The sequence below is a fragment of the Anabrus simplex genome, chromosome X, assembly GCF_040414725.1.
Source record: "Anabrus simplex isolate iqAnaSimp1 chromosome X, ASM4041472v1, whole genome shotgun sequence".
NCBI classification, from domain to species: Eukaryota; Metazoa; Arthropoda; class Insecta; order Orthoptera; family Tettigoniidae; genus Anabrus; species Anabrus simplex.
Window position 1 is genome coordinate 195,200,232 of NC_090279.1, and position 22,635 is coordinate 195,222,866.

Sequence of the window (22,635 nt, forward strand, 5' to 3'; positions counted from 1 at the left end):
GCGATAGCTAAATAAAATTCACGAAAACTTGATTGTCAAAAATTACCAGTGTGGCATGGGCTCATCAATTGGTCATGCTATCCCAGGAGGGCATATATAGCAAGTGGAGATGCAATCCTCCCCTAGTACGTCGGCACTGCATTGGGCTTATCATAAGTATAGCTTGCAGTGGTGTCACTACCGGCGTGCTAGCGGGGGGGGGGGGGGGGGGGGGGGATCTTAGGAAGGTGTGGTATCCAACTCATGAGCACATGCAGCACTGGGGCGGAACGCTAGTCATTTTTTACGATTGAGTTCCCTGAATTTTATTTAGCTATCTCGATCGGAAGCCATGTTTTTTAGCATGATAATAAGCTTTTGGGCTTATGCCATGTGAAGAGAAATTTTTTAAGTTTCGCAGAGAATTTTGCTCCAGGTCTTCAGAAGAAAATCTTGTCTGTTCACGAACAAGACTTATAATAATCTGGGTTCTTTATTTAATTTATTTAAGAAGTCTTGCTCGTGAACAGACGAGACTTTCTTCTGAAGACGCAGAGCAAACATTCTCTGCGAAACATCAAGATTTTACCTTGTTTTCTGACACGATAAAAGCCCAAAAGCTTATTATCATGTCTAGAAAACATGTAATCTATTTACATTTACCTGAAGATTGTGAGTGTATAAATGGACAAAGTGAAGTCATGAATTTACAGAGGGTCAAATGACTGAGAGGCTCTGTATTTGGTAATGCTATGACAAAATGGTGCACAACAGATATGTGCTACTAAATCAGTTGGAGGTGCCCTTTAACCAAAGGCTCAGTGAGAAAGAGATCATTTTCTATAAGAAGGAAAAAATTCATTTAACACTATGTCAAATACTCTAATAACTTTTGTGAGTGTGTTAAAAATGAAGTAGTAATTCTGAAAAGAAAAAGAAAAGTGCAATTTATGTTGACCTACCTTTATACATTCTCCTACAACAAACATAAGGAAGCTAACTTTTTTTTTAACTGATCATTGCAGATAACTAAAACAAGGATTCTGACAACATAATTTTAGTATGAGCTGATAATTACCTGAGGCAAGTCATCTTCAGATACTGGATCTGTGTTCAAATTTGATGCATTTGGGTCATTCACCCCCTCTTCTTGATCCTAGTAAATGAGCAAGTATATTAGACAGTATTATGGGAAATTTATTTCAAGCATTGTCCAAGGAGATGCTGAATAAAGATGCAAATTCTATTACTAAAGTTACATGTAACTTGATCATTGAGCATCCGTATTGATGCTATACACAAACTGAGAAAAAGTCCACCATTCATTACATTATTGTGCCAATTAAGTGTCATTCTTGAGAGATGGCACAATATATGTATTGAAGAGTGGACTTTTTTCAATTTAATTGTGTTTCCTAAAGTTAGGTATTTTTTAAAGACTCTTAACATGCTAGAAAAATTGAGATCGTATGTACAGTATACTGTCTTAGGTTAAAGACAGAATTATTAAGGATGATAATGGTTAGGGACGATTATTGCTGTTTACAGAATGGACAGCTCACACTAACGAGGCACTCGGGAATCTTTGGTGACCAGCAGCTCGTGACTCAAAAGACATTTAGAATCTGTACTTCCATGAAACCGATAAATGGATATCGTTTCTAATGGCTCTCAGAATTCGATCAAAATTTTCAGTATTCATTCTTAATTTTATATAATATTATTCCATCCTTCAGGAGTTGCAGAATCAATGTATAAAATCTTCCCAGCTCCTCTCTCAACATGTTTATATCAAAAGTTTATTAACTTAACCATTGTGGTTTGATTTTTATTGTACCGGGCGGTACACCTCCACGCCGCTAATTTAAAATTTGCGCCTGTTGAAACTCCTCTGCTGGAGGAAGTCTGAACTTTATATACGCTATTAATTCGCTACCTTCTCAAAAGATGTCACCACGTGGAAAATTTGGAGTTTTTGAACTGTGTCATTTTTGATGTGTTTTTGTTTTGCTTGAAGTAAGAAGTGTGAACTTTCTCCTCTAGAGGACACTACTGAAGATCAACAATAGTGCAACCTAGTGCGAAGTCAAAGAACTATTTTGTTGGAGAAATTTTTATTTCAAATGTTTGTTCTTTGCTAAATTTCTTTCTGTTATTGTTTAAGTTGGCTGTATACCCCTCTTTTCCCCTTGTTTTAGATTTATCCAATCCCGAATTTCTTTGAGTTTTTCTCGACCAATCCGATGTATCTTCCCCCTACTTGGATATGTTTCTGTACCCTAGCCAATAAAGAAAGTGCGGGAGGGTGTTTTCATTCCCCTAACGCCTAGAAACTTCTGCGAGAGGATATAAACTGCTGATTTTAGGGTCTCCGGGCCACTTCTGTTCCATCTTTCAGTGTATTAAGTACATAGCAGGAGGCGGGAAGCGCCTCTTTCCTCGGCAGCGGTCAACAACAAGGTAATGGCCGATTAATAACTTCTTTCTTTGCTTGCTCAGCAGTTTAACTCTCGGGGCGGGTTCTAAGCGTTCCACCATGTAACCTTTCCTAAATGTAACTACTTTTTTCATATATTCTCTTTTAAAGCTACATACTGGGATAGAGAGTGCTTACCCTCTCGAGCTCCCACTCATATTGTTTTGAGGTGAACTTATTTTTCTCAACCTATTCTCGTTAACGTTAAACAAATTGTTCTCTTCTTAAGTCACCTCTTTAGTATGGGATTAGCCCTGGTATTATCGGCCTAGTGCCAAGTAGGTCTTAATCAAAGTGTATTAGGAGTGCAAGTTCGCCTCCTCTCAAATTGTTACCTTAGAGGTCATTTAATTAACCTTCTTTTCATTTTATAGACCTCATTAGATTGGGTATTTTACCCCTGTGTTTATGTCCATTGAGGACAACTTGAAGGTGGAGTTTGGTGTGGCCTGGGAGAGGCTTAAATTTGAGAACGAGTGGCTCTTTTGAAAATTGAGTGTTGTATGCCTCGTGGAGGCTTTTCAGTGTAATTTGGAGCTAGGGCTCCTAGGCATGAATGGGGTTTTCTGCCCCTCTGTTAAAACTTGTGTTTGGGGTAAAACTGAGCTGATTGCCCAAGCAGTGTAAAGTCAGGGCGCGAAGCCCAAATTCTGTAAATATTGTAACTACCCTTTTGATTTGCTACTTTGTACCTGCCATGCTTGTTATTTCCTTGTTTTTAAAAAAGAAAATATAACCTTGTTAAATTTCACATTAACTTTGATTCCGTAGTTTGAGACACGTTCACGCCCGCACCTTCTTTCACGCATAACTACCACGGATATCTCCGTAACAAGTGGTAGCAGAGCGTGGTTGAATGGGTCTCAATTTAGCCCCTTTTGACGGCTAAACATTGTTTTGTTCCGAACTCTAACAATTTTCTCAGTTGCTGGAATTTTTTTTGACTTTTTCAAAATTGTTCTGTCATCATGCCCGGCCCTCGTGATGTTCTCCATCTTAACTATTTGCGCAAGGAGGAGTTGATCTACGAATTGACTATTAGAAATGTGCAATCTGGAGGCACGGTTGCAGTAGATACAAACAAGCTTAGAGAGTCCCTAGATTTGCCCAATTCCATCCCCAATTTGGGAGAGAAAGAAATTGACGACTCTCTTTCCACGATCACGGAGAATATTACTGGGCTAGCTTCTGTAGTTAGTTTTTTTGATGAAAATGATCCTTCTCCCAATCAAATTAAGCGTGTGCAAGCTAGGCTATATCACTTTTCAAATAGAGTTAACGATCTGTTGTCTCTAAAGTTGAATGACGTTCAGAAGAAGGAAGCTAGTACGCTGCTTGAAAATATGTCTGAATTATCTAGCAAGGTCACTCAATTGTTAACAGGGGAGGTGCCTCCCAAAAGCGATCTACCCACCACAGTGAATGTAGGTAGCGAGGAAGAGCCTCATAAGGGAGAAGTTAATAGGATAACCGTTGCTGCTCAAACTATCTCTGCCCCATTGGACAACGAATCTGAACGCCGTGCATCGTTGAGTAACATCCGTTCGGAATTAACTTCCTTGCCATTGAAACCTTTGCCCACTATGTCACCCGGGTTTAGCAGCTTGCCTCATCCATTGGCAATGTTGCTAAGAGGAATCTCTAAGTTTTCTGTTAATACCACCAGTGATGTAATTTCATTTTTAAGATTTCTAGTTGAATTTCAGGATCATGCACTTGTGTTTTCTCTTTCTCCATGTCAAATTTTGCAAATTATCTATCCGTATGCTATTGGTATTCTCTCAGATAAAATCGTAAGAGCCATTGCCGAGCAATCATCTATTGAGGATTTCCATGCCCATTTGCTAGCTAACTTCATCCCGGCTAGGGCCAGGTCTTCCCTTATTCAGAAGTACTATTACCGTGTACAACGCTTGGATGAAAACTTGGCTGATTTCATACAGGACATTAAGTTTTATACTAGGGTGTTTGCTCTGCACTTCCCTGAGGATCAAATTGTACAAGCTATTGTGGAAGGTATTTCACCATCTTATAGGTCATACTTGTGTTTCGCAGCGTGCCCGCAAACTTTCTCTGAACTTGAAGCGTTGGCTGTCTCAGCGGAAGGAGTTAGGTACGCCGATTCTTTGCGTGTGGCAAAAGAACCCCCTCCTTTGTTTAGTAATACTCGGCCTCCACCTCGCCGACCAGTCACACCCCGTAAATGTTATGCTTGCGGGTCGCCGGTCCATCTTCGCAATAAATGTCCATTGGTCAAAACTAGTAGGGCAAATAATGGAGCTGGTTCAGCACAAGGCTGTTTTAAATGTGGGGCTTTCTCACATATCGCCAAGAATTGCCCAAACTCGAATAGTAGCACCCCCTCCTGCTCAACCTCTGGTGCAAATTCTACCTATGCCAATAATAAAAAGTGACTAGTGGCTTCGGCTGAGTCGACTAATCCATCTTCCCGAGACTCAGCCCCTGGTAAACAGGTTGTAAATTCAGGGAACGAGCAATTTTCAAATTTATCTTTTGAAGGTCCCAAAGAGTGTCTTAGGATTGCGGCGGATACCCCCGCACCGGTCCCCTTTCTCAAAATTGAGTTAAATAACGAGCCCATAACAGCTCTCTTAGATTCAGGTAGTGTTTGTTCTATTATTTCGGCTGATTGGTATTCAAAATTGAAATCTGTTTGTAAGCTCCCTAACTATTGTTTGTCGGCGATCCAATACGTTTCGGCTAATTCCCCTCCATTAGAAATTCTCGGTTCCTTATATGTCAAAATTCATATTTTTAAATTCACATGGAAAGTTAAATTGTTTGTGGCCAAGCACTTGTCTTGCCCCATTATATTGGGAGCGGACATTATTTCTCACACTGGTCTTGTGCTCGATCTTCAGAGTAGGTCTTGCTCTTTCAAATTTGCCTCTAATTGTAACATCCCTTTACTAAAGTGTAATTCTGCATTATGTTCTTCTATTTCGCCTACCCAGGATGAGATGTTGTTAGACCTTAGACATCTACCTGAGGAGCAGGCTGATAGTATTCGCAAATTGTGTCAGTCGTTTCCCGAGGTGTTCTCTGATACTCTTGGTGTTACTGACCTTATTGAATACAAAATTGAGGTCACTGATTCGATTCCTGTCCGTTTTCCACCGTATAGGCTATCTCCACCTAAAATGAAGGCTCTGAAAGAAATTATCGATCAGATGTTGAAGGATGGTATTATTAGGCCCTCTAAGTCAGCGTATTCCTCGCCTATTTTTCTAGTCCCGAAACCCCAAGGGGGCTTCAGGCCTGTCATTGATTATAGGGCTCTCAATCGGAAGGTGGTGTTGCAATCTGTGCCCCTTCCTGACCTTCATTCTTGTTTTTCATGGTTTCGTAACGCCAAGTTCTTTACTATCTTGGACTTGAATCAGGCCTATAATCAAATTCCCCTTGCCGAAGAGTCTAAACATCTTACAGCGTTTGCCACGGACTGGAATTTATACGAATACAACCGCGTGCCTTTCGGGCTCCCCACGGGAGCAGCTGTACTCACTAGGCTACTAGATACGGTCTTCTCCGACATCAAGTTTGAGTACTTATATCACTACTTGGATGATGTCGTCGTATTTTCAGAGACTTTTGAAGAACATCTAGATCATCTGCGAGAAGTTCTCGATCGCCTTCGTAAGGCTGGGTTAACTGTCAAGTTGTCCAAGGTTGCCTTTGCTAAGCCCTCTATGTCATTCCTAGGGCATATTGTGTCACCAGATGGTGTAGCAGTCGATCATTCTAGAACACAGGCCATCCGTGATTTTAAACCTCCCAAGGACATTAAAGGTATCGCCAGGTTCATTGGTATGGTGAATTTCTTCAGGAAGTTTATTCCTAACTTCGCTAATAGAGCGGCGCCCTTAAACCTTCTTCGTAGGAAAGGCATCAAATTCGAGTGGGGACCTTCTCAACAAGCCGCTTTTGAAGACCTTAAATTAGCTCTTTGTAATGCCCCTGTACTTGCTATGCTTGATTTCTCGAAGAAATTCATCGTCCAAACCGACGCGTCGTCGTCAGCAGTAGCGGCAGTACTTCTTCAAGAGACTGAACTAGGGAGGCGACCCATCGCCTATGCATCTAGGACCTTGTCGGCTCAAGAAGCCAAGTATTCCATATATGAGCTTGAAGGTTTGGCAGTCTTATTCGCCTTAGAGAAGTTCCGTCTCTATCTGGAACATGTTAAATTCGACCTGGAGACAGATAATCAAGCCCTAAGCTGGGTCTTAGGTAGGCCGCGTCGTACTGGTCGTATAGCCCGCTGGGCCATTCGTATTTCTGCCTTCCAGTTTGATGTTAGACATATCAGAGGTACCGAAAATGTTGTTGCTGATGGACTCAGCCGTATGTTTTCTAACGACGTCGAGACCCATGAACCGGTCGACAGTTCATCACCTTCCGAGTCCATACTATCTGAGGTTAACGCCATCCTAACAGATGCTCCCATGCTCTTTAGGGATATCGAGAAATACCAACGTGAAGATCCGACGCTGGCTCCGATAATGGAAACCCTTTCTTCTGGGGAACATGTCATCCCTTATGTTCTGAGGAATGGTGTTTTATGTTGCCCTTCGAGGCATGACAAGATGATGAAGGTTGTCGTTCCAGCTGTCCTTGTGCCTATGATCTTCAAATACTATCATGAGACCCCATTGGGGGGGCATCTGGGAATATTTAAAACTCGTGAAAAGATTCGTGAAATGTTCATCTGGAAAGGTATGAACGGTGAAATCCGTGAACTTTTAAAAGCTTGTAAATCTTGTTTGCTCAGTAAACCCACCATGTCCACCAAGGTAGGCCTTTTGTCTTCGCATCAAGCATCGCGCCCCATGGAACGCGTGTATATTGATTATGTAGGACCCTTCCCCCAGTCGAAGGAAAATGCCAACAAATTCATCTTTGTATGTGTAGATGGTTTTACAAGATTTTCCTGGTTATTTCCGACTAAGCTGGCTACCGCTCAGTCCACCATTACTTGCCTAAATTCTATTTTTGCTTCTTTTGGTCCGTGCCAATATATTGTGTCCGATAATGCTAAGGCGTTTACATCAAATCTTTTTCTTTGACTTATCCATCTCTCATGTAACTACTTCTGCTTATTACCCTCAACCATCTCTGGCTGAACGGGTTAATCGTAATCTCAGGTCCGCACTTATTGCCTATCATCATGATGATCATTCCAGGTGGGACACGTCCCTGCATTGGTTAGCTTTTGCTTTGAATTCGGCGGTTCATGAATCACATAAATTTACTCCAGCTTCTTTGATGTTCAAGTTTGTTCCCAACTCGCCGCTCTCTAACCTCTGGTCTCTGAGTGACATTCTACCCGAGACAATAGATCCGGATAATATTAAAGATCTTTGGAAGAAGGCTAAAGCCAATCTTAAGGTATCTCATGAAAAGGTTAGGGAAAGGTATGATCGTGGACGGAGACCCACCACTTTGAAGGTAGGTGACCAGGTGATGGTCAAGAACTTTGTTCCCGCGGGCAAGCTTGCCCCCAGATTCCATGGGCCATGCATTATTCTGGATTTCCTTACGCCGGTTACCTTATTGTTAAGTAATCCAGCCACCGAGAGGATATTTAGAGTTCACCTGTCCCAGGTGAAACCCTTGTAATTTCTGTGTTAACTTGCTTCATATTATTTTGAAAGGAATATGAAGGTTATATTTTTTTTTGAGTTTCACTTTTAAGGCATTCTGCCCCTTCTAGAATATTTTGTTTTATATGTAAGCTTTTGTGTGAAACCTCCCCCGATTTGTTAAACTGCCATCCTGTCCTTGCCTCGGCCATTACCACGCTCCCGTCTCCTGCTCCAATATAAACTGTGGCTTGATTGCATTAAATGCCATGGACAACTGCACGCCGCTGACCCCTCAACCTCTTCACCAAGCCTGTGCCCTCAAAAAGATGATGGTCCAACACAATTCTGCCGCCTAGCTTTAATGTTTCAGTGCCCCCGCAGCCGCGCGGCGCTGTGCCGCGACTGGGTTCGAGGACGGGCCCCCTCGGCCCCAGCGAGGACGACATGTGCACGGCGAGCCGGAGCTCTCCTCCCGGCCAAGGCTGATGTGCGGCGCACGACCTGCTACTTGCCCGCAGCCTGTATTCCTTCACCGCGGGCGCGGCGTGTTTCAACACCACTGCTCCCCTCATAGTGCGGGTGAGCGGTATCTCAGGGTACTTGAGGGGTCCGAGCGGCCTCCTTTGGACGCAAGCTGCAACGGCCGGTCTGGCCATCCAACTTCATCAACATCAACTACATGAACAGTTACTATAAGCATTGACTACACTTGGGAATTCAACAGCAATATTTGGTGGACATTGCAAAATTTTTCATCACTTTTAAGTATTAAAAGTTTATCTTCAGAACTCAACTTCTACAAACATAAAGACTGTACTTCACCTGCAACAACAAAATTTTGAAACTGAATCAAACCAAATTAAGAAAGTCTTATAAATTTTTTTTGGCAATTAATCTCCATATCTACATCAAACTTGGACCTTGTTTTCAAACAATTTTATGTGTCACCCCTGGAGGAACTTTTGGGGGGGGAGGTCTGTACCGGGCGGTACACCTCCACGCCGCTAATTTAAAATTTGCGCCTGTTGAAACTCCTCTGCTGGAGGAAGTCTGAACTTTATATACGCTATTAATTCGCTACCTTCTCAAAAGATGTCACCACGTGGAAAATTTGGAGTTTTTGAACTGTGTCATTTTTGATGTGTTTTTGTTTTGCTTGAAGTAAGAAGTGTGAACTTTCTCTTCTAGAGGACACTACTGAAGATCAACAATAGTGCAACCTAGTGCGAAGTCAAAGAACTATTTTGTTGGAGAAATTTTTATTTCAAATGTTTGTTCTTTGCTAAATTTCTTTCTGTTATTGTTTAAGTTGGCTGTATACCCCTCTTTTCCCCTTGTTTTAGATTTATCCAATCCCGAATTTCTTTGAGTTTTTCTCGACCAATCCGATGTATCTTCCCCCTACTTGGATATGTTTCTGTACCCTAGCCAATAAAGAATGTGCGGGAGGGTGTTTTCATTCCCCTAACGCCTAGAAACTTCTGCGAGAGGATATAAACTGCTGATTTTAGGGTCTCCGGGCCACTTCTGTTCCATCTTTCAGTGTATTAAGTACATAGCAGGAGGCGGGAAGCGCCTCTTTCCTCGGCAGCGGTCAACAACAAGGTAATGGCCGATTAATAACTTCTTTCTTTGCTTGCTCAGCAGTTTAACTCTCGGGGCGGGTTCTAAGCGTTCCACCATGTAACCTTTCCTAAATGTAACTACTTTTTTCATATATTCTCTTTTAAAGCTACATACTGGGATAGAGAGTGCTTACCCTCTCGAGCTCCCACTCATATTGTTTTGAGGTGAACTTATTTTTCTCAACCTATTCTCGTTAACGTTAAACAAATTGTTCTCTTCTTAAGTCACCTCTTTAGTATGGGATTAGCCCTGGTATTATCGGCCTAGTGCCAAGTAGGTCTTAATCAAAGTGTATTAGGAGTGCAAGTTCGCCTCCTCTCAAATTGTTACCTTAGAGGTCATTTAATTAACCTTCTTTTCATTTTATAGACCTCAGTAGATTGGGTATTTTACCCCTGTGTTTATGTCCATTGAGGACAACTTGAAGGTGGAGTTTGGTGTGGCCTGGGAGAGGCTTAAATTTGAGAGCGAGTGGCTCTTTTGAAAATTAAGTGTTGTATGCCTCGTGGAGGCTTTTCAGTGTAATTTGGAGCTAGGGCTCCTAGGCATGAATGGGGTTTTCTGCCCCTCTGTTAAAACTTGTGTTTGGGGTAAAACTGAGCTGATTGCCCAAGCAGTGTAAAGTCAGGGCGCGAAGCCCAAATTCTGTAAATATTGTAACTACCCTTTTGATTTGCTACTTTGTACCTGCCATGCTTGTTATTTCCTTGTTTTTAAAAAAGAAAATATAACCTTGTTAAATTTTACATTAACTTTGATTCCGTAGTTTGAGACCCGTTCACGCCCGCACCTTCTTTCACGCATAACTACCACGGATATCTCCGTAACATTTATAATGGCCCTATCGACTACAATCTCTACTCCAATGAATATACCTTTGATAATTAGAAGTCAGCTTTGTCAATACTTGAGAGTTGCTTAATTATTTTCTATCGCCTCATACACCATCCATGTTTCGAGGACCTTACCATCCTCTTCCTCAGCGGTTTTTCCTCTCACTAGCAAATATCTCTTGAACCACTTAACTTAATATTACACATCAAACCCCAAAGTTCTAAACATCTCTTAATAGAAATCTAATGTGTGCCATAATTAAAATGAAATATATCCTAAATGGCATATAAGAACACGAACAGAATTTCTAACCTGGTCAACTTATAACAAAAAATGCTTGCCAATAGACACTAAGATCCAACATCCCAAAAATGTAACTTTGCCCGAAGCCACTTATGCTTGCAAAACCTTGTTCCAAATTTAAAATGAAAGAAAAACTGATCAGCTCCTCCAAACTGAAAGAAGAATTATCAGAACTTTCACAAATAAAAAGTAACAGGTTGAAGGAGTGGAGAATCCTCCCCAATAAAACTGTCCATCGAGAGATTGACCCATTTACCAGCACGGTGAAGAAGAAAAGAATAGAGATTGACCCAGTTACCAGTACGATGAAGAAGAAAAGAATCCCTTATTTCTTTCACATCTTACGATTAGGCCTACCAGAAAACATGATATTACAACAACTAGTGATGAGAAATCTGGGAAAGAAGACAGGAGGGCATTGGATCAAAGAAATTCAAGAGGATCTCAAAACAGTTGGACTCAAAATTAGAGATGCAGAGAACAAGAATAAAATTACCACCCAACAATTTTCAACTGAAATGATGCACAAAGGGCCAGTTGAGATTTCAGATGAATTAAAAACACTGCGATCAAAACGAATGAAGAAGTACTGGGCAGATAAGAAGAATCAAACAGTATAACCTTCAAAGAAAAAGTGTACACGGAAGACTCAAGTGGTCCAATGTGGCCAATAAATTTAATAATAATAATTAGAGCCCGGATTTCCATGCAAATGCATGTTTTTAAATAAGCTAGCTACACTTCTCAAACTTGGCAAATATTCGTTTTGCGGCTTAACAGTTCCAAATAACCGTTCTTTTTCCGTGCATGTTTACATGTTTTGGCATTTTTAGGAGAAAATTCATGCATAATGCATATTTGGAAAAATCTTGGATTCAGTAGCGAATATTTGGACGTTTAATATTGCATAATATGACTTTTATTCTGACTTTCACGCATATATATTGTTAACTTGCATGATAGTGCCTTTTCTCCACGTTAGTTTGCAGAATTTGGGACATTTTTTCCACGTTATAGGCTAATATCTACAGAGATGCCAACTTTCAAAAAAGGTAATTCGTAATGCAGCCGTTAGTGCACGGGGGGGGGGGTCGTAGATATTTTTTTTTTTTTTTTAAATCGTGATCTTACTAACTTACATATCATTTAAAATTGTAGTTACTGTTTGGTAAACGTACACTGGTAACATGCTTTTTCTTTTTATATCATGTGCATCCTCTGCACTAACAGAGCACTTAACAGTTCGGAGTTCATATTAGCACGAAATTCAGTCTTGTTCATCTTCATCATGCGCATCCGAAACATCGCGGCTCCACACACTACAAAACACGTGTGAATGAGATTTTGAGGAGCGCATTAAACTGGGCCATTCTTCCGAGTATACCTCCCTAAATTTCCAACTATATTTATTACTAGCGTCACTAGTCATGGTAACGTAATCACACGTATTTTCCTGCACAAGAAATCCCTTCATTATTTCAAACCTTTCGCATTTCGTAACACACGATTAGCATATATCCTAGAAGAGCAATATATGTAAATTTGGCAACCAAACTCGCAATAAATACTTCTTCAACAGTCACCCAAACAGTATTCACAATTAAACAGAGTTTTGTCACCACTTTACCGCCGAAACAAAGACAAAAGAACTCTCATACTTGCATGGAAGTCTGATCATGTGACGAACAATGACAATTCCGCAAGATATGCAACTTCACAGGTGCCTAAATTTCCGGTACTGGAAGCACACACTGCGAAATATTCTTAAACGAGGGACAGGAAAGGGGGATAAATTATTTCTGAGAAATCCGAAGATAATTTTCTGAGAATTCACGCCGCCTTGTGTATCCTTTTGAACACTTCATACACTTAGATTTAAAAATCAACAAAAAATCGTAATTTGTGGTGTGTGATTCGTAAAGGCGTAATTATGATGGGTAATTCGTAATTATTACGATTGAATCGTAATAGTTGGCATCTCTGTGTCTATTGCTGAGAGACGGAGAGAATCCATTCCAGGCATCCTATATGACAACGAAAGTTAGTAGCCTACATATGGTACAGGTCCTATAATCCAATTAACCAAACACTTTCTTATTTGTTGCTTGAGTAAACAATGACGTAAGTCGGGAGGCCCTACATCGATCTCTAATTCTTAGGAATAAGGTGTCCCAGTTACAGTTGTACATTGCTATATATTGAACCGTAAATTGTGCATTAACCATTGACGGCTCATTTTTCGTCTATGTTAGGCGAACGAAAGAAAACTTGTATCGCACTTCTGTGGCGCGTTACAAAGTCTGGTTTTGCATTGAGCCCTCTTCTGTTATCCTGGAATTTCCTACCCAGAACTCTCACACGTCACACATCACTGTTATCGCAGCAGGCAATCGTTACCAGTTAAAGAGGAAATTCAAATGTGTCTGCAATCATCGTATGGAGAAGTAGCTGCCGCAGCTAGAGATAAGTTGAACAAATTAATTCGTTCAAATCCTGATTTTGAATTCGTCAAGCTTATAAAAGACGTATTGCGGCGAAAATGCAAAATACGTACAATTTGACCTCACTTTGTGCAAATGTCTACATTGAAGTATGCATATATCACTTCTTGTGACGTATAAAGATCATTTTCTGTGCTTAAGAACGTGCTGACAGATAAACGGATGAGCTTAAATCAAGACAATTTGGAGAAATTCGGGTAGTTTTTGTACAATGTTTCAAAAGGAACTGAATTTTCATAGTGCATATTTTCCAGTTTATTGAGCATGTTTTGCCATATGATAGTGCATGAATGCATGCATATTTTGAGATTTGATAGTGCATCGAAATCCGGGCTCTAATAATAATAATAATAATAATAATAATAATAATAATAATAATAATAATAATAATAATAATAATAATAATAACAACAACAACAACAATAATAATAATAATAAAACAACACTAGTGTATTTCTATTAAGAGATGTTTAGAACTTAGGGGTTTGATGTGTAATATTAAGTTAAGAGATCCAAGAGATAACTGGTAGTGAGAGGAAAAACTGCTGAAGAAGAGGATAGTTGGGTCCTCAAAACATGTATGGTACATGAGGTGATAGAAAAGAATTAATTAATAAGTTAATTATCAAAGGTATATTTATTGGAGCAGAGATGTTTATATCATATACCCAAGTGCTACTTATTTTTAGTCTAAAATAAGAAAAATAACCATGGAGAAACATTTCTTTAAAAACACTCTTTATGCAATTATAAATACAATATGTATTACACACATACACAACATACCGAATCTGATCATGCAAATTTAGTGTAGGCAAAATAATTACTCTGATTCATCTTTTCCATCAAGAACAACTGTCAGAAGTAAAATTTCTTCCTCCAAAGACAGATCCACGATTGTTTACCAAAACAATACACTGATCATGATATTACAATCTCAGGAACAGTGCACCAGTGTCATTTACCACAATGCAATTAGAATACCGTCCCAAATCATCCCAAACTGTAAATCGTGTCTGTGTGTGCCTTAATGCTGGATAAGAAAGAAGAGAGAAGAAGAGAGCATGAAAGAAAGGAAGAAAATATCCTGAATTTTTCCATGAGCAATTATGGTATGAATCTTCAGCAGAAATCTAAAATTCTTGCCATATTTAGAATTTGTACATTCACACCAGGAAACATTAACAGAAGTTGTACACTGGACACATCATGGCGAGAAGAGGGAGAAATTGAAAGAGGAGACAAGGACAATCTCTACACCTTCGTACACAACGGTCTTCACATAAATTGAGGTCCTCTCCCTATCAGTACCTCTTCTTCTAAATGTACATCTTCTCAGCCCCTGAGAAGCACCTGCTTCCCAGCTTCGTTAGGAGGGCAGACATCAATACCGATTGAGTGACCATCTTCTTCACAAATCTTCAGGATTGACGTGTGAAGTACAAGACAAGAAAAAGATTAGGCACTAAAAGGGATAAAGATGAATATTATTGCCAGCCTATATGGTTTTGCTCACTATTGGCCATATCCACATCATCACAAATGCACCACAATTATTGCAACTCACTAATAATAATAATAATAATAATAATAATAATAATAATAATAATAATAATAATAATAATAATAATAATAATAATAATCGTATGGCCTCAGCTACCGTGTGCAGACATTTCAATTTGATGCCATCTGGCTTATCCGCTGGTCAATTTCAACGTTCCGTTTTACTCTAGGCCCCCACTAGATGGCAGACCGAGTAAACCAAAACTCTCTTGTGCGTCTATGGCTGAGAATTACTGAATTTTGTCGGGTAAACACCAAATGTGTCTCCAGAGATCTTTTACATGCCAACATCGTATGACATGGAGTGTCAAATGGACATTTTTCCGCCCTTTAAAAATCCGATTACCACTACTAGGTTTGAACCCACTATCTTGGGATCCAGAGGCCAATACTCTATCACTGCCGCTAGCATTATTGCTGGCCACTCTGCACTTCACCTTCAGTGCGACAATGCTGAACCCTTAAACCTGTTTATCTCAAGTAGCTCCCTTCTAGGGCACAAATAGGTTGAAGTGGATGACCATAATTTTCCCTCAGGGAGGCTGCTGAATGCTGTAGACTAACTGTTAACCCTGGTGACACTATATGGGGACCTTCCCAGGGTAGCTGGAGCTTCAGTAACTTGCCCTTTGTCGGTAAGAGTCAGTACGGGCACATCTGGTCACATTCCAGGAATCCTGCAGAGCACCCATGCAGTTTAGACGGACCTTCATCCAGTCTCCGGCTACCTCGTCGATGTCAGTGAGCTGCTTCACCACCCCCACGCATACTCTCTTGCCGGTTGTTAGTGTCGCAACGTAGTACTGCTGCATCTGGCACCTCCTCCATGCATGAGCACAGGTGTCACACATCTCTTGACATATGTCCTTGGATATACTCAGTAAATAACACTGCTGGACCCAATCCAAGGTCTTATTGACCCTAAGATAACCTGCAGCTCATCTCCACTTCCATCCTTTTGTCCCAGAGATTAACCAGCTGGGCAACTTTCTTCTTGCTGTTGGCCAATTGCTATATACTGTACACGTTAACAGACCGTGATATAGATGCTGATTACCGTAAGGAACCTGAAATATTTGTCCCGAATGAGTAAATTTATAATACCAATATAGTTGGTCTGTTATTGGACATTAAATATTTTCCAACTAAGTCATTCCTGGAAAAGGCGATACACTCATTTTGCATTAAATAGCCTAGATACTGCAGTTTCCTAATAATAACGAAGTTTTGTAATCATGTATGTACATAAAACAACTTTGATTCACAGATATGGAACATTATAGAGTTTAACTCACTAATAACTAAGGGAGACAATAATTATAAGTTTAGTATTATTTTCGTTTTTCATATCTGTTCAGTTTTGTTCCCTTGTTCCTTAGGTATTGTTGTTTGTCTGCCTGTTTTATTTTCTTTGGTTGTTAGTTAGTTTGTTTTGGCTACCTTCTAATGAGATTGTTGATTGTTTGTCTGCCCGTTTTATTTTATTTTATTTTGGTTTTATTTTAGTTTGGTTTTGTTAGTTTATTTGTTTTTGGCTGCTGACGTACAGTAGAGTTGGAAGAGGCAGGGATAGGCCTGACCTATCTCAAGCTAAAGTGTTGATTCGGTACGTCTGCACATGTAAAGTAGAGTAAAGTAGTGAATAGTGTTAGGTTAGAGGAAGTAAGTTGTCAATGAGACAGTGAAAGATGAGCCGAGTTATAGAATCCGTCTCGGCAGTGAAATATAGGTGTGACAGCCTACGTGTAGAGCTAGGCAATCCGCACACATGTGGGTTGTTACAGGAAGGAGTGGTGAGGAAATAACATTGACAGCTTAAAGGGTCTATGAGGTATCGGTTTCCGAGCCTCATGAGACATGTCTGGTCGTGACATCCCAGGGAAGGGTGGTAGCAGTTCCTCACCAGGGGTGATGTCACGGCCAGACAGATTTAGGATAGATTTAGTATATATTCATGTAGTAAAGTAGTTAGTTTAGTTAGGTGGTGTGTTGCATGTGGAGCTGGCGATCCGCCCATGTGCAAGATGCTACAAAGTAGATTTAGAAGTAGTTAAGTAGTATATTCATGTAGTAAAGTAGTTAGTTTAGTTAGGTGGTGTGTTGGATGTGGAGCTGGCGATCCGCCCATGTGCAGGATGCTACAAAGTAGATTTAGAAGTAGTTAAGTAGTAAATAGTTAGTGTCTAGCTATAAATAGTCTGTGAGTGTTTATTTTATTGGAACATTGTAACTGGGCGAAAGCCTGTTATGTTCAGTTCAATAAATTCATTCATTCATTCATACTGCAGTTTCCTCTTCTTAATGCTAAATAAGAGTTCAGGCTGACAAAACATATGTCAAAGAACATCTTCATTGGACACATGTTGGACACCCATAATCTTGAACAGGTGCCTGGAGATCTACATTTCGAAAGCTTGGATTTTCTTCTCTGTGGCCTAAGTTAGTGTCAAGGTTTCGACACCATAAATTTTTTACAGTTAATACAAGTTCACTCGCGTTTTGAGTTTTCCAATCGACAGTTTTTACTCACGGCTGTGGTCGCACACACTTTACATCAACATGCCAAATTCCTGTTCCCTGCACAGCTTCCAACAGCACAGTGCCATTCCAGAACGGTTTACAAATAACATGGATTATTGAACTCTGCATAAACTGACGAACTCACGACCATCTGTTTACACTCTCTACTCCAATAAATGCACAGCTGATATTTAAAATCAGCCTTGTCAATACTTAGAGTTATTTAATTATCTGTTATCACCTAATACATGTACGTTTCAAGGACCTGTTTGTCCTCTCCCTCACCAGTTTTTTCACAATACCAAATATCTCTTGGACCTCTTTACTGACCAGGTGAGGAATGGAACGAATGAAGCCCCCATCTCGCAGCAAGGATACGAAATGTGCTGGCTGCCTGAAGCATGACACACTCATCTGGAGCAATGTTTAATGAATGACAGATGAAATTAAACAATACTGGAGAGTGTTACTAGAATGAAAGATGACAAGGAAAACTGGAGTACCCGGAGAAAAACCTGTCCCGTCTCCACTTTGTCCAGCACAAATCTCACATGGAGTGACTGGGATGTGAACCACAGAACCCAGCGGCGAAAGGCCAGCACGCTGCCACCTGAGCCACAGGGAAAGACTGACTCAATCATCATCTTACTAACTATGACTTGAGTGGTCAATATCAAACCATCCAACAACTGATAAGAGTTAAATTTCACTACAGTACTCAATGCATCAATGAAATTACCTGCGTGAATTCGTCGTCCGATATTGGCTCCATATTCTGAGCAAGACTGATGCGTTCTTTATCACCAGTGTCCTACGAGAAAATACAAATGATACATTAGAAAAAAATAAAAGTGTAAAAAATGGCATAATAAACAAAATTTGCACAGAAACAACAAAGGCGTACAATATGCCTGTATAGTTACTGTAGTATTATCTCATGTAACATCCAACAAAATTACATTTAAAAATAACCTTCAGAAGGGATTATTATTTCATATGGCATGCAGAGGATATGATTACAAATATGAAGGTAAAACTATATACAAGTAATAAATATCTAGTAATATCCACTCATTATCACAAAAAAATCACAATTTAATGTCCAAAGAAGTAATCCTCTTCACTGCATCGTCACTTGCATTCTGAAGATCTTCATATCCTCCGTTGAAGGACCGTAATGGACATTCCGTCACGGTATGATACTGTCTGCACTGCATCACCAGTCACATGAAGGCTTGGAGTTTTCCCCCCACTTGCAAAGCCAGAATTTACATCTTCCGTGACCGGTCCACACACTGTTCAAAGGCATCCAAATCCTTCTTGTGAGATTGAAACCAGGAGGATTCCTGCAGGGATCGGTGATCAGTCCTAGCTGATCAGGGTTTGATGTAGTCCATTCTTCCCGCCAAGTTTTGTCGATATTGTACTTTGATTCTATCAACCTCTTGTCTAGTTGCCATGAGGGATGTCGAGATTTTAATCTCCCTTGCTTCTGGGAATAGCAGTCGGTCCTGATGCATGGGTAAGAAATCATTTGCAGTACATTTTAACCATTCCTTTTTTTAGAGCTGTTAGCCTTCAAAGGTGTGGAGGGTGAATGTTGGATAACACTGGTAGCCACTTGAGTGGTGTAGATTTGAGAGTGCCTGATACTGTCCTAATTGTATCATTTAACTGGACATCAACTTTTCCTACGTGTGCACTGTTGATCCATATGGGACTACAATATTCAGCAACCGAGTATACTAAGGTGAGAGCAGTTGTACGAAGAACAGTCACAGTTGCTCCCCAACTTGTACCACAGAGTTTGTGAAGGATGTTGTGTGTTCTGATTTTAGCTGTTGTTCTGCAGAGATGTTCTCTGTATGTCAAAGAGCGGTCCAGCACAACACCCAGATATCTTAGTTGAGGGCAATACTTTAGCAGGTGACCTCTGAATTGTACTTGAGGAATGTAGTGGCCCCTCCTATTAACCAGAAGAAAGGCGCTGACCTCTGTTTTGCTGGTGTAGGGTTTCAATCGCTAAGTGTTAAAGTAGCTGCCCAGTGTTAGGAGACCTTGAGTGAGAACTGTTTCAGCAGTTTCAAAGTCTTCGGACTGGACTGTCAGGGCTATGTCATCAGCATATATGAACGATCTGCAAACAGTAGACAGAAGATCTGCAGTGTAGAGATTGAAAAGAAGTGGAGCAAGGACAGAGTCCTGTGGTAATCCATCATATAATCTACAGGACCTGCTTATGTTACCATTTAGGTGTACTTCAATTTATCAGTTGCTGAGCATGTTGTTGAGCAGTGAAGCTAATGTCTTGCAAGGATTGATTTCCAGAAACTTCAGGATCAATCCTTTCTGCCATACGATATCATTCGCTGATTAGTCTACAAACACTGCAATGGTTTTCTGTTTTTCTTCCAAGCACTGTTCAATATGAGTGGCTAGTGCTAAAACCTGATCGCAGCAGCTTCTTTCAGGTCTGAAACCTGCCTGTTTGACAGGGATGTGCTGCAGTATAGTAGCTAAGATTCTGTTATAAATCGATCTCTCTTAACAGTATATAGCAGATACTCAGTAGGGCAATAGGTCGGTAATCTTCTGCGCTGCAGCTGCTTTTACCAGGTTTTAGTATAGCAACAATTTTAGTTCTTTCAAGAGGGGTGGAAGTCTTCCTTTACTTAGAATGTCACTAAAGAATTTGGCAAGCCATTCCAGAGTTCTAAGACCACAGTGTTTCAGAAAGTCAGGGTAGATACAATCCAAGCCTGCTGCTTCTCCTGATTTTGTTTCCTTAAGAGCATGAGAAACCTCGAAGACACAGAAGTCTTCTGAAAATCAAGAGTTTGTTTCTGCTCTAGATAGATTGGTCTTCATCTCATTTATGATTCGTCTTGTTTCATTTGTTTGTGTCTATTGATGTTTTGGCTAAGCCAACAATTCTCCTTGCTATCTGTTCGACTTCATTTCTGAGGTCTTGCGACAGTAGTTTGGGGTACTACTGTCCAGCTTCCTAAGCAGGGACCATGCCTTCCTGCTAGAATGGTAAGTCATGGATGTAGAGGTTGAAGAGAAATGGGGCCAATACTGATCCCTGTGGCAGACCGTTATTTAATTTTCTTTTGCGACCTTTAGAGTCACCTAGGAATACCACAAACACTCTCTCACAGGGCATGTTGGAAATTAGGTTCACAATTTTCAAGCAGAAAATTACTTCCAGCACTTTAAGAATTAGTCCATGTTGCCAGACAGCATCATATGCATTTGTCAGGTCAACAAAGACAGCTGTCGATTTTAACTTCTTTTGGGAGCCTGCGTCAATGTGAGTGGTAAGAGAGGTAAGTAAAATGTATTTTAAAAGATATGTTATAAATGGTACAGAGACTTAAGAAATTAGTATTTAACATTTTTTATAGTAACTCTCAGAAATTTACCTTTTGTTTATAACTATTATTTAAGTTTTAATTTGATAATTCATTATATGTAATTACTAATTAGGAATCTTAAGACTCTGTAGTTTGTACAATGTAGCATACATAAGATGGTCTGTCATAACAGCAGGCTTCATAGCTTGAGACACGCCATATTATTATTATTATTATTATTATTATTATTATTATTATTATATTATTATTATTCTTAAGAAGAAGAAGAAGAAGAAGAAGAAGAAGAAGAAGAATAATAATTGTACCGGGCGGTACACCTCCACGCCGCTAATTCAAATTTTGCGCCAGTTGAAAATCCTCTGCTGGAGGAATTCCGAACTTTACCTAATGTATTAATTTTCAAGTTACCCAGAAGATGTCACTACTTGGAAATTTTGAAGTTTCTGAACTGGGTCGTTTTCGACGTATTTTTGTTTTGCTTGTAGTAAGAAGTGTGAACTTTCTCTTCTAGAGGACACTACTGAAGAACTACAATAGTGCACCCTAGTGCAAGGTGAAAGAACTGTTTTTTGGAGAAATTTTTATTTCAAAAGTTTGTTTCTTGTTAAATTTCTTTCTGGTATTGTTTAAGTTGGCTGTATACCCCTTTCTTTCCCCTTGTTTTGAATTTAGCCAATCCCGAATTTCTTTAATTAATTTATGACCAATAAGGTGTTTCTTCTTCAAATTGGATATGCTGCTTAACCCTAACCAATAAATGATTGTGGGCGGGTGTTTTCTTTCTTGAAACGCCTCGAACTTTCCGCGAGAGTATATAAACTGCTGATTTTAGGGTCTCGGCGCCACTTCTGTACCATCTTTCAGTGTGTAAAGTACCTAGCAGGGGGCGGGAAGCGCCTCTTTCTTCGGGCAGCAGTTCAACAACCAGGTAATGGCCGTATAATAACTTCTTTTCTTGCTAGCTCAGCAGTTTAACTCTCGGGGCGGGTCCGAAGTTTTTCCACCATGTAACTTTTCCCTAAAATGTAAAGACTCTTTGTATCTATTCTCTTGTAAGCTACATATTGGGATAGAGAGTGCTTAACCCTCTCGAGCTCCCACTCATATTGTTTTGAGGTGAACTTATTTTCACAACCAATTCTTCTTTAACGTAATGTAAATTGTTTCTTTCTAAAGTCACCTCTTTAGTATGGGATTAGCCCTTGCATTTGTGGCCTAGAGCCAGATCAGGTTTTAAAACAAAATGTATTAGGAGTGCAGTTCGCCTCCTCTCACATTGGTATTTTAGAGGCCATGTAATTATCCTTTTCTCGCTTAATAGGCCTCAGTAGGTTGGGTATTTTACCCCTGTGTTTACGTCCTTAGAGGACAGCTTGAAGGTCGAGTTAGGTGTGGCCTTTTGATAGGCTTAAAACTTTGAGAGCGGATCACTCTTTTGAAATTTGTTTCTGCGTGCCTCTAGGAGGTCTTACTGTGTAATTTGGAGCAAGTGCTCCTGGGCATGATTGGGGTTTTCTGCCCCTTTGTTAAACCTTATGTACATGTAAGCTTGGGCTAACTGCTCAAGAATTGTGAGTTCGGGGCTCGAAGCCCAAAGCCTGTAAATACTGTTGTTGCTCTTTTGTTGCCTTGCTACTCTGTACCTTCCATGCTTGTTATTTCTTGATTTTGAAAAGAGAATATAACCTTGTTAAATTTTACATTAACTTTAATTTCGTAGTTTGAGACCCGTTCACCCCCGCACCTTCTTTCACCTCTACCTACCACAAAAATACGGTAACAAGTGGTAGCAGAGCGTGGTTTGAATGGGTCTCAATTTAGCCCCTTTTGACGGCTAAACATTGCTTTGA

General features: G+C 40.1%; 1 protein-coding gene across 7 annotated transcripts in view; it reads right to left on the bottom strand.

The window, feature by feature from the left end:
- LOC136886823 (zinc finger protein 567) overlaps positions 1–22,635 on the bottom strand; it is a 232,683-nt gene that overhangs the window by 60,362 nt on the left and 149,686 nt on the right. For all 7 annotated transcript variants that reach the window (XM_068231005.1, XM_068231004.1, XM_068231001.1 and 4 more), the window contains 2 exons: positions 18,148–18,219; positions 1,058–1,135 (listed from right to left, as the gene is read on the bottom strand). In XM_068231005.1, coding sequence (XP_068087106.1) covers positions 1,058–1,135; positions 18,148–18,219 — 150 coding nt within the window. The remainder of the gene's footprint in view (positions 1–1,057; positions 1,136–18,147; positions 18,220–22,635) is intronic.